The sequence below is a fragment of the Monodon monoceros genome, unplaced genomic scaffold (assembly GCF_005190385.1).
Source record: "Monodon monoceros isolate NGI ecotype Baffin Bay Population unplaced genomic scaffold, NGI_Narwhal_1 Super_Scaffold_6, whole genome shotgun sequence".
NCBI classification, from domain to species: Eukaryota; Metazoa; Chordata; class Mammalia; order Artiodactyla; family Monodontidae; genus Monodon; species Monodon monoceros.
Genome location: NW_021703783.1, coordinates 74,653,889 through 74,669,177, shown reverse-complemented (window position 1 = coordinate 74,669,177; position 15,289 = coordinate 74,653,889). Strand labels below are relative to the sequence as shown.

Below are 15,289 nucleotides of genomic sequence, written 5' to 3'. Positions count from 1 at the left end.
TCGCAAAGCACGGAGCCGACCTCCCTGTGCTATGCTGCTGCTTCCCACCAGCCAACTATTTTGCATTCTATAGTGTATACATGTCGATGCTACTCTCACTTCGCCCCAGGTTCACCCTCCCACCCCACGTCCTCAAGTCTGTTCTCTATGTCTACCTCTTTATTCCTGCCCTGCAACTAAGTTCATCAGTACCTTTTTTTTTTTTTTTTTTTTTAGATTCCATATATATGCGTTAGCATACTGTATCTGTTTTCCTCTTTCTGACTTCACTCTGTGTGACAGACTCTGGGTCCATCCACCTCACTACAAGTAACTCAATTTTGTTTCTTTTTATGGCTGAGTAATATTCCCTTTTGTATATGTGCCACGTCTTCTTTATCCGTTCATCTGTCAGTGGTCATTTAGGTTGGTTCCATGTCCTGGCTATTATAAATAGTGCTGCAGTGAACATTGTGGTGCATGTCTCTTTTTGAATGATGGTTTTCTCAGGGTATTAGTGTTTAAAGTACAGCCCTAGGCGTTTGAGAATATTGTCTTCCCAAGAAGCATTTCTAATTAGGTTGAAAAGGCATGCTAATAATGCTAAGCTATAACTAGTACGTGCCAAGCAAATTATATTTGAGGTAAATGAAGGATTTTTAAAAGGGAAGTTTGAAGGCTTATCCTGTCAAAGCTAATTAGGTGTATAGTCTTTCTCATGAGGTTAGTTAGTCCCTTGGTCACCAGGGATACACTGTGTTTTAAGGTTTTGGCTGAGAATGTATCATTCCTTTTGAAAAGGACACAAATTGTGTAAGTGTGCATTCATCTCAGGGGTAAAAACTCATAAAATATTTTATAAAATACAGTATGGTGTCTGTACTAGATAGTTTTCTTTTAAATTCTGAATTTAAAATCAGTATAATTACGGCATAATGAAGTGGGAGACAGAGATACTTACTTGGGTGTGAGAAGACCTGGGTCTCATCTTGATTTGGCTACTTGGTAGCTGTGTGATTTGGGCTTAACTTTGCTAAGCCTCAACCTCTTTTTCTGTATTATCTGGAATTATAAAGATGACTCTGCTTACTTCCATACAACTGTTATGAGAAATTACTACAATTGGCCAACCTTAATTAAATGCCTGTTATACTATAGACATCATGGTAGGCATTTAGGATACATTTAGGAGCTCTATAACCCAGTAGAGTGAAGGTGAAGTAGCAGTACATCTGAAAGCATTTTGTAAATTGTGAAATACTGTATGGCTATAAGATAGCTTCTCCTAAACTGGACTCCTTTCTCCTGCCTTACTGACCCACTAGGCACTCCTCCACCAAAGCCATTTTTTCAGGCTGTTCCCTGTGTTTATCAAGATCCTACCCACCAGAGTTTTATCTCCATGTAGTAGTCTCTCATCCTTCTAGATAGACTTGATTTCTCATCTTCTCTATGCCCATAGTTTGTAGATTTTTCCATAGCAAAAGCAGAAATTTGTTACATTTTAATTATATGTGGACACAGCTTAGTTGCCTGAAGTCAAAATCTTTGTCTTTGAATCTACCACTTTATATAGCACAGTGCCTTGTGTCAATATGGGCACTCAATAATATGATTGTCTAATTCAGTGAAATATATGAACTGTGGATTTTTAGTAATGTCTTTTGTTGGGTTGTGATTTTTAGGTTAAAACTTCAACAACAAATTGTGAATATTGAAAATGCAGAGAAAGAAAAAAATGAAAATTCTGACCTGAAACAGGTATTATTTTAGCAAACATTTTGCTTTTATTTTTTTAAGTGCTTCTTTAAATCTGTGTTTTTGAATCTCTATTGGAATTATATATATAAATATTCTGAAAATATCACTCCAATTGATAATGAATTGATGAAGTTGATATGTAAAGATAAAGTGTTTAGACCTCTTTAAGCTCCTGTTTAGTAAGCTGCTTTTGTTTTTCTTAAGATATTTATATGCTGTGGCTCATGATGAATTTTTTTAAAATTATAGTTTAAAGGGCAGTATTTTGAATTACTTGTGTGATTGACTTGTAACTTTGCATTTCTTATTCCATGAGCTATTTTTTATTATATCCCTATGAAATCTAAGAGTTGTATTTATGGAAGGAAATTCATATTTTAATTAAAGTTGTTTGGGTTCGGGAAAGATTTATATGGGCAAAACAAATTATGAGGAGTGAAAATTCCATTTTTAGGGTTTATGCTTGCATGCTAGCTGGCATTGCTTTGCATGTATAGTTATGGTTTCTAAGTTCCAAGTAGGAGGGCATAATGTGTGATACTCTGAGAGAAGTTATCTAGTTTCATTGACATTGGGCTTTCTGTCATCCTGTAGATATGGAGAAGTATTAAGCTCTTTGAAAGTTGCTTGTTCAACCAGCTGTAATACAAGTTTTATATTTACAGCTGCAGTTAAAAGGACTGAATAGTTCTTCATGGAGAAATTCATTCTAAAATAGAAATCTGAGACATACCTTTTTACTTTATTCTTCTGACAGTTGCTCTTTGGACCTATACAGTTCTGTATGTGGCTTTGCTACCATCAGGAAGTAATGGAATTATTTCCCATTTATTGTGTAAAGAATCTGGTTTCTTTTGGCTCCTGAGTCTTGTAATGGATTCTTTTGATCTGAAGTCACTTGACTCTCTGCCTCCAAACTTCTCTCAAGAGAATGGCTTAGAGAGGTAGAAGAAAGTGAAAGAAAAATGAACACTTGTTTATTAATTGGTAAAATGGCTTTTGCAAGAATTAGGTGTAAATATGTCCCAAATGAATTATTTGGATAAGACTTAAGAGCAATGTGAATCTCCTAGCGTGTTAATCTGTAACTAGATAATTAGCTACTTTTCATGAGAAAAAGTACTCCCAGATAAAGGTAAACTGGGATGAAGAAGCCTGACATTTCACAGTTTGATAAATGGTTCTAGAGGCCAAGGAATCCCTACCATTCATTAGGTTTCTCAGAGCATCTTTCTTCTGCCCAACACTCTATAAAATGCTTAAAAACTACTCAAAAACAATGTGAGAATGATCCTACCTGCATTTATGATTCCTGACTATTCAGAGAGCAGAACCCTTGGAAGCGTTGCTAACCACAATGTTGTGGGAGTAGGGGAATGGATTTTCTTAGCAGCTTTCCCAGCTTACCTTTTAAAATCTGTTCTTTCCTCGGAGACTAGGAGACTAATATTTGGATTCTCTTTGCTCACCTCCCTGCTCTCCTTCTAATGACACTTCTCCCCATTTCTAGTACCTCTTCTGGCCTGCTTATTTGGGGAAGAAGAGAGAGGACTCAGTGGCAGATTGAGGAATAGGGTTCTTGATGGTCTCTGGTTATATTAAGATATGATCCTAATGCTGCTGCCTTTTTTTTTTTTAACGTTTTTATTGGAGTATAATTGCTTTACAATAGTGTGTTAGTTTCTGCTTTATAACACAATGAATCAGTTATACATATACATATGTCCCCATATCTCCTCCCTCTTGCATCTCCCTCCCACCCTCCCTATCCCACCCTCTAGCTGGTCACAGAGCACCACGCTGATCTCCCTGTGCTATGCGACTGCTTCCCACTAGCTATCTATTTCACATTTGGTAGTGTATATATGTCCATGCCACTCTCTCACTTCATCCCAGCTTACCCTTCCCCCTCCCCGTGTCCTCAAGTCCATTCTCTAGTAGGTCTGCGTCTTTATTCCCGTCTTGCCCCTAGGTTCTTCATGACCTTTTTTTTTTTTTTTAAGATTCCATATATATGTGTTAGCATATGGTATTTGTTTTTCTCTTTCTGACTTCACTCTGTATGACAGACTCTAGGTCCATCCACCTCACTACAAATAACTCAGTTTCCTTTCTTTTTATGTCTTAGTAATATTCCATTGTATATATGTGCCACATCTTCTTTATCCATTTGTCTGTCGAAGGACACATAGGTTGCTTCCATGTCCTGGCTTTTGTAAATAGAGCTGCAATGAACATTGTGGTACATGACTCTTTTTGAATTATGGTTTTCTCAGGGTATATGCCCAGTAGTGGGATTGCTGGACCGTATGGTAGTTCTATTTTTAGTTTTTTAAGGAGCCTCCATACTGTTCTCCATAGTGGCTCTATCAATTTACATTCCCACCAACAGTGCAAGAGGGTTCCCTTTTCTCCACACCCTCTCCAGCATTTATTGTTTGTAGATTTTTTGATGATGCCCATTCTGACTGGTGTGAGATGATACCGCCTGTAGTTCTGATTTGCATTTCTCTAATGCTGGTGCTTTTTATAGTTTCATTTCAGGGTGGCCTGAAGGGCACATCAGTTGGGTGTGGCATTTGTGAGGGAAGTTGCTTAGTGTCCTCTGTGTCTCTCATATTCTATTGCATTTGTTTAGTGGCCTTATATTTCTCTTCTTTCTTCTCTTTTAAGCAAATCAGTAGTTTGCAGATCCAAGTGACCTCACTTGCACAGTCAGAGAATGAGTTGCTGAATTCAAACCAAACACTGAAGGAAATGGTGGAGAGGTTAAAACAGGAATGCCGAAATTCAAGAAGCCAAGCTGAAAAAGCGCAACTAGAAGTTGAAAAGTAGAGTTTGCTCTTTTTTTTTTAATGTACAAACTGTTTCTTCTTTCTGCTATATTATATATAGTTCTTTTAATGATGATTCCAGTGTTGACTGTATTTTGGGAACTAGTTACAAATACCCCATTGACAGTGTACAGTGGTCTTAGGTAATGTATTTTCTGTTTCTGGAGATGAGCTTTATGGACTCTTCGATTGATTTAAAAAAAAAGAAAAAAGAAAATAGACATCTAGGGAAGAAAACCTTTTAAAATTCTGCCTTGACCCCACAGTATTATGAAAACCTTCAAAGAAACACTTCTGTATTCATTGAGTAAATCAATACATTTCTTACTTCAAATATCTAAATTCTTCTGAATGCCAGAGAACAGAAACAAAATTTTTGATCTGTACAGCGTACTTCTTAGAATTACAGTTATAATCTTTTGGATTTTCCCTTTGAAAAGCTCATTTACTTGTTTATATTTTTTGATTTTGAAATCTCTTAATAGTAGACAGTCTAGTAAACTGGTAGGGAGATGATTTTGGTGACCAAGATCTTATATTCCCTGGAAAATGTTGTTTATATATGGTAGAAAACTATTTGTATTTTGTGTTTGCTTTTGTTATTTTGTATTTGCTTTGTTATTATAACATGTCATTATTATAAGTTTTTGAATCTATGAAACATTATTTTCACAGTTTTTCTTCTGAAGGCTACCTTGCCACATAAAACTTTTTCCTTATTTTTCTATTATTTAATATTTTAAGGCTTGTCCATGGACTCATATGTGTGGTTGAATTTCAAGAAAAGGAAGTAAGCAAGATAACTGTCCATAATGTGTTGTGATGTTCCGCAGGGTCCAAATTATTTTGCTTATATTTTGCAAATAATAGGAATTTGTATCTTGGGATCCTCAAGTGATTTGAAATGTGCTTAAGAATTCCAATCATAGTATAGCTAGCAAATGTAACTAACTTATTGGTTTCTGAATGTTATTCATAGGATTATATAGCAGAAAATAGCTGGACTTGGGGTCAATAGAATGTGATTTTGATCCCAGCTAAGATACTTAAAATCGGTTTGACCTTAGTCATGCAGTCTGACTCCTCAGGGTTTGTATATCTCATTTGTACTGCCTGTAGTGATGATAATAAAAATCATAAAGTATACAGAAGAGCTTTAAAGATGTAAGTTGTTATGATGTTACTATAAAATACCATTTATATGAATTTTACTCTAGCCAGGAAACATACCACATTAAGACTTGATACCAAGGTTGATTTTAAACCATCTTTAGTAGGCCCAGTTTTTAATAGCTTGGTGGTATCATGGTTTAAAGCTGATTATCAGTTGTTTGTCCTGTCCCCCCGTTAACTAGGTATAAGTCTTTAAGCAAGTTAGTTAACAGCTCTAAGCCTCAGTTTCCTCAGCTATAAAATGGAAATGATAGACGTACCTAACTCAGGGGTTACTGTGAAGAATAAATGATGTAGTACACGTACTGTCCTAAGCCCAGTGGCTGGCTCATAGGAAATACTTAGTAATGGTGGTGATAGCAGATACGTGGCCATGCAAGAATGCCTGTGATGGATTATGAAGGCTGTGGGTGAAGTAGGTAGTGAGTTTGATTATACTTGCGGTAATATCTCTTCTAAGAGTTAACATCTCATGTTTTGCATACATTCTTCTGACAGGGCATTGGAAGAGAAGCAAATACAGTGGTTGGAAGAAAAGCATAGGCTTCATGAACGTATCACTGACAGAGAAGAAAAGTATAATCAAGCTAAGGAGAAATTGCAGCGAGCTGCAATTGCCCAAAAAAAAGGCAAGTGGTTCTCATTAAAGTGATTTCTATAGAGTAAAAGCATAACTATTTTAGGAGAATAAAATGTATAATTAAAACTGAGACTTTACGGGTATGTTCAGTTTGATATTTAAACATGACATTTTGCTGTCACATTGTAAAGATAAATTGGGAAAATGCAAACTGCTCAACAGGTTTATTTCTAAATGTTGTGTACAAGTCAGTTTTTCAGAGTATGCATTTTTCCACAGAGACAGTGGTTTTCATTGATAAAGTTTCTAGACCAGCCCATACAAGTGTCATTTAACTCATTCGCACTTAAATTACAGGGTGATTAGGCCTGTTTCAACTGTGCTTAACTAATACTTGTAACATTGTTTTTGTGGTTACAATACTTTTTTGTTTCCAACTCAGGAATATAGAAGCAAGTATCTCATTGCCCCAGCAGAAGGAACTAGGACTTCCCTGGCTTCTGAAACAGCCATGATAGTTCCCACAGCCATGATCTTTTTAAAGTTTCATCTTTCAGGCATATTTTCTCCAGAACCTAAAAACTTTGTTTTCTTGGAACTAATCCAGGGCATCATGGAACTAATGTAACCAGATGATTCATCTAAGTCAGTGGTTTACAACTTTTTTTCTACTCAACAAACCCAAGGAATGTAGCATAGCCCCATCAGTAACCATGGCTCTCCATGGCAGCGATTCAGCAGTTATTCTTAGTAAGATTGGTGCATGTGTGTTGGGGGAAGGGGAAGGAAGTATTTAAAAAAAAAATCCCACAAATGATTTGGATATGTCTCCATTTGATAAGTTCCTTTAGTAGTGGCATTGGTTGTGGGGAAGTGAGGAGGTCTGAAATGAGAGGAATTCGTACCTCTAGACATGGGCACACCAGTGTCTTAATGTCTGTATGTTTATTGGTAAGGTTAGCTGTTCATATTTGCATAAGAGAAGAGAACTGTATATCATTTACATATTCTGAATTTGGAAATCAAGGACACAGTTTTTAGTTACCTGTTTACATTAATTAGATATAACTGCCAAATTCATCCTGATAGTTGGAGTGACAACATGAGAAATCTTAAAGTCATTACTTCCCCACTTTCTTGGTTTATGAATGTTGCTTTTCTCTTTCCATTATGCTAAAAGTAGTATAACATTGAGATTAGAAAACAGCACTTAACTATATAGGATCCCAGCGTTTTATACTCAAATATAAATACTTATGTTGTTGTTTCATTGTTTTTTTTCCCCTGTATCACTTCTCTTTCTTTCTTTCCATATAAGTACTGAGCAGTGTATGGGTATTGATGGGATTTTAGTGAAGTTATTTCATAGCTTGGGATGATCTCCAAAATCCTACTTATGCTTCCTTGTACTGTTTGAAGCCTAAAAGCATCTGATGCCAGATTAGCTAGAAATCATAAGAAATTATAAGAGCTGATTTTATCTTTCACAGAAAAAACTTTTATGTTGGGGTTTTAGAGATAAGTGTCTTAGAGATCAGATTCTAATTATTGAGGCTAGTTTGGGTTGACTTCTTTTGGAGCAAAAGTGACATCCAGTGGTGAGAGAGGTTATCAACTAATCATAGGTATACCAGAAAGGGGAGGAGGTGATTTTTTTTTTTTTTTAATTTTATTTATTTATTTTTGGCTGTGTTGGGTCTTCGTTTCTGTGCGTGGGCTTTCTCTAGTTGCGGCGAGCGGGGGCCACTCTTCATTGCGGTGCGCGGGCCTCTCACTGTCGCGGCCTCTCTTGTTGCGGAGCACAGGCTCCAGACGCACAGGCTCAGTAGTTTTGGCTCACGGGCTTTGTTGCTCCGCGGCATGTGGGATCTTCCCAGACCAGGGCTCGAACCCATGTCCCCTGCATTGGCAGGCAGACTCTCAACCACTGCACCACCAGGGAAGCCCAGGAGGTGATATTTTAAGAAACGTGCGAAGTAACCTTTCACCAGTATTGACCTAGGATGAATGTTTTTCCTACTGAAATAACTGCCAAATGATGGGGGTGAATATAGTAAACACCTATTTTACTTTTAAAAATGTGACCTGTGGATAATGGTTTTAAGATGCAGGAGATTGTTAAACTCAATTCAGTGACAGTTATGACCCAGAGCGGTCCCATCATGTGGAGCACTGCCCTGGAGGCTTACAGCTTTACCTCAGTTAAAGTGGAAAAGCAGACAGTACATGTGGCATAGAAATACTGTAAAAAGTACATAAGTATGTGTAATTTTAGGGCTGGGGGATCTTAGCATTCAGATAGTTCTTACAGATTTGGAAACTGAAGTGGTAGGGAGCCAAGATCATTGACTAGTTAGGAACGCTGTGACTAAAGTCTGCATTTTTCTATTCTTAATCCTGTGCTTTTTCTGCACTGTTAACTCTTTTAATTTCCCCCTTTCTTTGATTCGAGATACTTTACTGCTTTTCTCTTCATTACAACCATAATCCACATGAGTCTTATTTCCTGTGGCAGAATGATCACTATAAAATTAATTTTTTAAACTCAAACCCTTTTCCCATTCAAGTTAAATATAATGCTTCTGTATGAAAATGTTGGCTATAAGATTACATAAATATGATTCGTAAAATTGCAACAGACTTTTAAGTTTCTTAGATGACAAAGATCATAACTTTCTTGTGTAGTAAGACTTCAATTAAGTCACAAAATATTAACTCTAGGGCGGAAATCATAGTCCTTTAGAGTTACTTTCCTGTGAGAGGTTCTTACAACTGGGGAGTAGCAGCTTTATTTTTTTTTCCCCAGGCTAGGTAAGATGGCTTCATTTACAGCTCCAACCTCCTAAGCACAGAGATTATGTCATTTCTGGTAAGTGTTTTTAGGTAGAGTCTTTGTTTAATGATATTTTGCTGTGTTGATTTGTTTGGAAAAGTTGGACCGGGTATCTTGAGTTGGAATGCCCTTCTGTAATTGATGACTTCTCTGTATGTTGTTCCCCACACACTGTTGAAATGTGAGTATGAAGAGAGATCTCTTGGTATGAGGACAATGAGTTGTGCTTTTCCTTTTGAGGCGCTTGAAATGAGAACTTGTTATTTTATTCTAAGGTATATCTCTGAAATAATTCTTGGTTAGATGTTATGAACGGTTTTGAGAAAGAAATGAACCATAGTCTTGAAGTTATAAAATATCTATTGAATATGCTGTGTGGCCTGGCATTATGTTATACACCGAGGCGAAAATAGAAGCCATGATTAATTCCTAACCTTGATGACCATATAATCTAATTGGAGAAATAAAATAGCATGCAGTACCTAAAGAATCTGGTAGTCATTTCCGTGTGATCTGTGTGGACACTAAAGTTTGAGAACTAATGTGCTAGAGAGAAGAAAGCCCTAAGACAGGGAGACTAGTCAGGAAGCTATTTATAATAATCTTAAAATGAGGTAAGAAGTCTGGAATTTGGGCTTGCAATATAGAATGAAGGTGAAGGATGACTCCTAGAAGTATTCCAAAGGAAAAAATTAACAGAATATAGTGCTAAATAAGAAGAAAGAGAAAAATATGAAGTATTTTAGCTATGAGAGGATATAGAGGAGTTGTCATGATGGAATAAAGACCATGTGTCAGTTGAGTAGAAAGAGAAGATACATTTGACTAAACACACGTCAGGTATGAACTGATGGTAGTGCATCCATATAGACATGTCATAGACTTTTTTTTTTGGCTGCACTGTGCAGCATGTGGAACTTCCCTGACCAGGAATCAAACCCGTGCCCCCTGCAGTGGAAGCGCAGAGTCCTAACCACTGGACCACTAGGGAAGTCCTGTCCTAGACTGTTAAGTGAAGATATCATGTAGATTAACAGAAATAATGGAATGTAAAGCGTGGAGATCAGTAATTCAGCTTAGGGATGTATAATTAGACACTTGAGATTTTGAGAACTGTTGAAGAATAAAAGGACTAAGAACTAAGTTGACTTGGAAAGAGGAGCTGGATTTAGTAGAGGAATGGTCATAGAAGTAGAAGGTGTAGTCTGGTGTTATAGAAGCCACAGGAAAAGAAAGGAATCAAAGGTAAATGGTCGTGATTATTGAAGAGAGTTCATTGAATTTGGCTAGAAGGTGATAAAAGGAAAATTTTAGCTTTGATTCTTGCATCAGTATTCTTTTGATTTTTCTTTAACTCTTTTGTGTTGTAATGTCTGTAACACTAAGGCATCCATTTGATAGACCTGTGATTGTATTGGACTGATAAAATCAAAATTACAGTCATTTCTTACAGCCACTTTCTCCTCTGGACTTTCATTTCTTTCAGTAGAATATCATTCTTCCAGTTACTTTGTCTTCAAACCTTTGATTCATCCTAAGGGCTCCCTTTCCCCAAATATAGTCAGTCACTGTATTCGTTTCCTAGGTCTGCTATAACAAATTACTACAAACTGTGTGGCTTAAAACAACAGAAATTTATAATCTCACAGTTCTGGAAGTTAGAAGTCCAAAATCAAGGTGCTGATAGGGCCATGCTCCCTCCAAAGGCTCTGGGGAAGGATCTGTTCCATGCCTCTCTCCTAGCTTGTGGTGGTTGCTAGCAATCCTTGGTGTTCCTTGGCTTGCAGACACATCACTTCAGTCTGTGCCTCTCTCTTCACATGGTGTGTGTGTCTGTCTCTATATCCAGATTTTTCCCTTTTTCTAAGGGCACAAGTCAATATTGGATTTAGGGCCCACCCTAATCCAGTATAACCTCATCTTAACTTTACCCTTTTTTCAGATAAGGTCACTCTGGAGTGTTTTCCAACACCAAGAACCAATTATCTAATTCTCTGGACACCAACTGGGTGCCAATAATTCAATTAAATTCTGACACTACATCAGATTCCACAAATTAAAGGGTTCAGCCTCAAGACTAACCCCATGTCAGGTGTTAGGTCCTTAGCCATCTGCACTGCTGACCAATGACTATAAATTGGGGTACCCATAACACCCCCCACCCAGGTTCATAGAACTCAGGAAAACATTTTACTTGTATTTACTGGTTTATTAGAAAGGATACAACTCAGGGACAGTCAAATAGAAGAGATGTATAGGGCGAGGTATGGAGGGGGAGGGGTGCCCTCTCTGGGAGTGCCACCCTTCTAGCAAATGAATGTATTCACTATCCTGGAAGCTTTCCAGGTATCCTTGTTCAAGAGTTTTTAATAGATATCAATCTCCAGTACCGCCACTCCCAGAAGTGGAGGGTGGAGAGTGGGAGGTGGGAATAGTGCTGCAAGTTCCTACCTTCTTACCACTTGGTCTTTCTAGTGACCAGCTCTATTTTGAGATTACCTAGGGGTCCCACCCTAAGTTAACTCATTAGTATTAACTCAGGTATGATTGAAAAGGGCTGGTTATGAATAGCAAAAGATGCTCCTATGACTCAGGAAATTCCATGTGTTTTAGGAGCTCTGTGCCAGAAGCCCAGGGCAAAGACCAGATATATTTCTTCTTATATCATAGTCACATTCTGAGATTCTGAGTAAACATAAATATTTCGGAGACACTGTTCTACCCAGTATAGTCACTAGAGCCTGTGAATTCTTCCTTTATAATGTATCTCACATTTTCCCCACCTCATTTCTTTCTATTCTTATTGCAACATCCTAGCTCAGACTCTCTTCACTATGAGGTTTCTCTATATTCGTTTAGGCAGTTTACTCAACAGATTTATTGAGAACCTACTGTGTATTATACCAGGTACTGTTTTATTCACAGGGATACAGAAATAAAGACTCTGCACTGAGGAGCTTATGTTGTAGTGGATGGGAGACACGGGGTAAAGAAACAAATGTCAGGTGGAGATGCGTGCTAAGAGGAAAACTAAGGGGGATAGAGGGCATTTATATAGGTGATCAGAGAAGCCTCTGATAAAGTAACGTTTGAGCAGAGACATCGAGGAAAGAAGGGGGAGGCCATATTTTGTATGTAGGGGAAGAATGTTCCAGAGGGAATAGAAAGTAAAAGAGGCAGGAGTCTGCTTGGTATGTTGAAGGAATACAAGGAGGGAGACCTGGGTAACTGGAATGGACAGAAGTAGTAGGAGGCTAGGTGATGTAGGGGCTTTTTTTGGCTTTTATTCTGAATGAGGTAGGAACACATTGGAGAGTTTTGAATTGAGAAATGCTGTAATCTGAATTATATTTTCAGGAGAATCTCTGGCTGTTGTGTAGAGGGGCAAAGAGGACTCGGGAAGACCACTTTTCGGTAGTTCAGATGAGAGATGTAGAGAGCTAGTAGTAGACTTGTGGTCGGATTCTGTATATTTTTAAAGGTAGAACTTAACAATGGTTATAGGGTATTAAAGAGATAAATCAAAGATGACTAAGATGTTGGGCTTGAGCACGTGGTTAAAATAGAATTGCTGTTTACTGACATGGGAAAGACCTTGGAAGGAACGGGTTTAGGGATAAAATAAAGATGCCTCTTTTGGACACATTAACTCTTTGAGATGCCCATTAGACTTCCAAGTGGAGATACTAAGCATTCTGGTGAATACATGAATCAGGGCTTCAGGGAAGAGGACGAGGCTAGAGATGAAGATTTGGGACTTACCAGCATGTAAATGGTATTGAAAGCAATGGGATTAAATGAGGTCACCTAGAAAGTGAAGGAAGACAGAAAAGAACAGGTTTGAGTTTTGAGGAATTCCAAACTTTAGAAGTTGGGAAGTTAAGGAGGAGACTGAGAAGGAGTGGCCAATATGATAGGAAAAGAACCAAGAAAGTACTAGATGCCAAAGGAAGAAAAATGCTTCAAGAAGGATTAGCTGTGTCAAATGACATTATAGTGTCGACGAAAAATTAATCAGGTGACCTAAGAAAGAATTGGAAAATTTGATATTCAAGACAAATTTGAGGGTTAAAACCCAAGAAGAGCATCTCAGAAAGCTCTGAGAACTGTTCTGCCCGTTAGAAGTCAAGATACAGTTTATATAAGCTTTTTGAGACAGAGGGCTGTACATTAAATGACCTATTATTGACAGTTTACAAAATCCAGATTTTAGTGCCATTGTGGTGGGTTATGTGACCCTGTATAATCTAGAAGGAATGTTCTCTTTTAAGGCATTGTCTTGCTGATGCTAGGAGAATGTTGCTGTTTATGGTTGAGCAGGTATTCCTGCTGACGGGGGAGGTTTGGTCAATGCATAATGCAGATACACAAGGCACAGTGAGGGGAGAGGGGAGGCCAAAGCACAGAGAAGAATTTTTATGTTTAAACTTTTCTTGTCTTGCCATAAATATGAATTTTATTTCACAGTGGTAAGATGATAAAATAGTAAGATGAAGACTAAGAATCCATTTGACTATATGGTAATTGTTGGTGGCTTTGTCAAGAGTTGTTTCTGTGGAGTAGTAGGTATGCAGGTCTGATTGAAATGGAATATAGTTTGTCGAAGGAATTTTGTTGTGAAGAACAGAGAACTGGGGTTAATAGCTAGCATTGTGGGAGCAAAGGCTTCCTTTAAGAAGGGAGAAATTATAGGATGATTCAGTAGTAAGGGGAAAATTGATGATGCAGGAGAAAGAGGGGGCAAATGAAGGGATGATATCTTTTAGTAGGCAGAAGGGCATTAGATTCAATTCAGAGAGGGAAGGGATAGAAACACAATGTATCTATTGTACCTGGAAAAAAGACAAAATATATGATTGCAAGTTCCTGATAAATTCATGGATGTAGTGGAAATTCTGTACTGATTGCTGCTATTTTCTCAATGCAAAAAAGAATCTGGGTCACCAGCTCAGACTGTGAAGAGTGGAGGTCTAACAGATTTGAGAAGAGACAAGAAGTTGTGAAAGAATGTAAGAGTTTGGGAGAGTGATTGGATTAGGGAAATTAGTAGGATTTCCAGGTACCAATAGGGGGGCCCATTTGAAGTTAGTGCTGGTTAATTTAAGGTGAGACCGGTCAGCGCGCGCGCATGTGTGTGTGTGTGTGTGTGTGTGTGTGTGTGTGTGTTAGAAGAAGAAGGAGGCTTGGGTCAAGATAATGAGGGTGCTGCAAAGAAATGATTATAATGTTAGGGTCTAAGGCGTTCATTGGGTCTACTAGTCAACCAGCTATCCAGTTCTTTTGCTGCATTCTAACTCAGTTCATGGCAAAGAGTAGTGCTCAGTAAATGGCTAGTTGTTTTTACAGTGATGAGGATGGGGACAACATTGTCCTGAACCCTGTCTTCAGGAAGCTTGTCTCCAGATTTGCCTCTTAAGAGGCAAACTTCAGAGTCCATCCTATGCACTGATACCATATTAATCTTTTCAAAACAATGCTTTCACCCATCAGTTCCCCTGCTGGAGAACCATCAGGGGAATCCACATTCCTATAGAATTACAGATTCTTCTTAATTCATCTCTTATCCTTTCTAAAAAAGCCTTTTCTCAAGATTTTGTATTTTATGACTGGAATTCCCTTCAGAAATCCCTGTATTTTGTATTAACTATGGTTAATATAGGGCCCAGTTAAGTGTGCACTCTGTGTGTGTGTATAAATATACATGCTTAAGATTTGAAGATGATAGTGAAAAAATTGGTATTTTACAATTTAAATGAGCAGCACAAATGGAGAAATAGAACTAGATTTTAAGATTGCAGGTTTATATAATCATATAATAATGAAGTATGAAGCATTTCCATCTTTAAAATGTCTCTGCTGTTAGTTGAACTAAAATACCTAAAAGAAGCATATGCTTTTGATAATGACAGACTAGGAAATATGTGGATCAGCTCTCCACATGAGAACTAGAAGAATCAGACAAAATATTTTTAAAAATATCTCCATGAAGGGCAGTGAAGAATTAAGAGGCCAAGATCCTGGAGAGATGGGAAACCTGGAGAGGTGAGCTCAGCATTTGGGGCTGCTTTTCCCTTAGAGGAAGCTGCCAGTTCTGGAAGAGACAGCTTGAGAGGCTGAGAAGTGAAGCAA

The 15,289-nt window shown here is 37.8% G+C and overlaps 1 protein-coding gene across 2 annotated transcripts in view; it reads left to right on the top strand.

Moving 5' to 3' along the window:
• CEP83 (centrosomal protein 83) overlaps positions 1–15,289 on the top strand; it is a 111,476-nt gene that overhangs the window by 86,886 nt on the left and 9,301 nt on the right. For both annotated transcript variants that reach the window (XM_029204894.1, XM_029204892.1), the window contains 3 exons: positions 1,665–1,740; positions 4,414–4,571; positions 6,246–6,373. In XM_029204894.1, the coding sequence (XP_029060727.1) occupies positions 1,665–1,740; positions 4,414–4,571; positions 6,246–6,373 (362 nt within the window). The remainder of the gene's footprint in view (positions 1–1,664; positions 1,741–4,413; positions 4,572–6,245; positions 6,374–15,289) is intronic.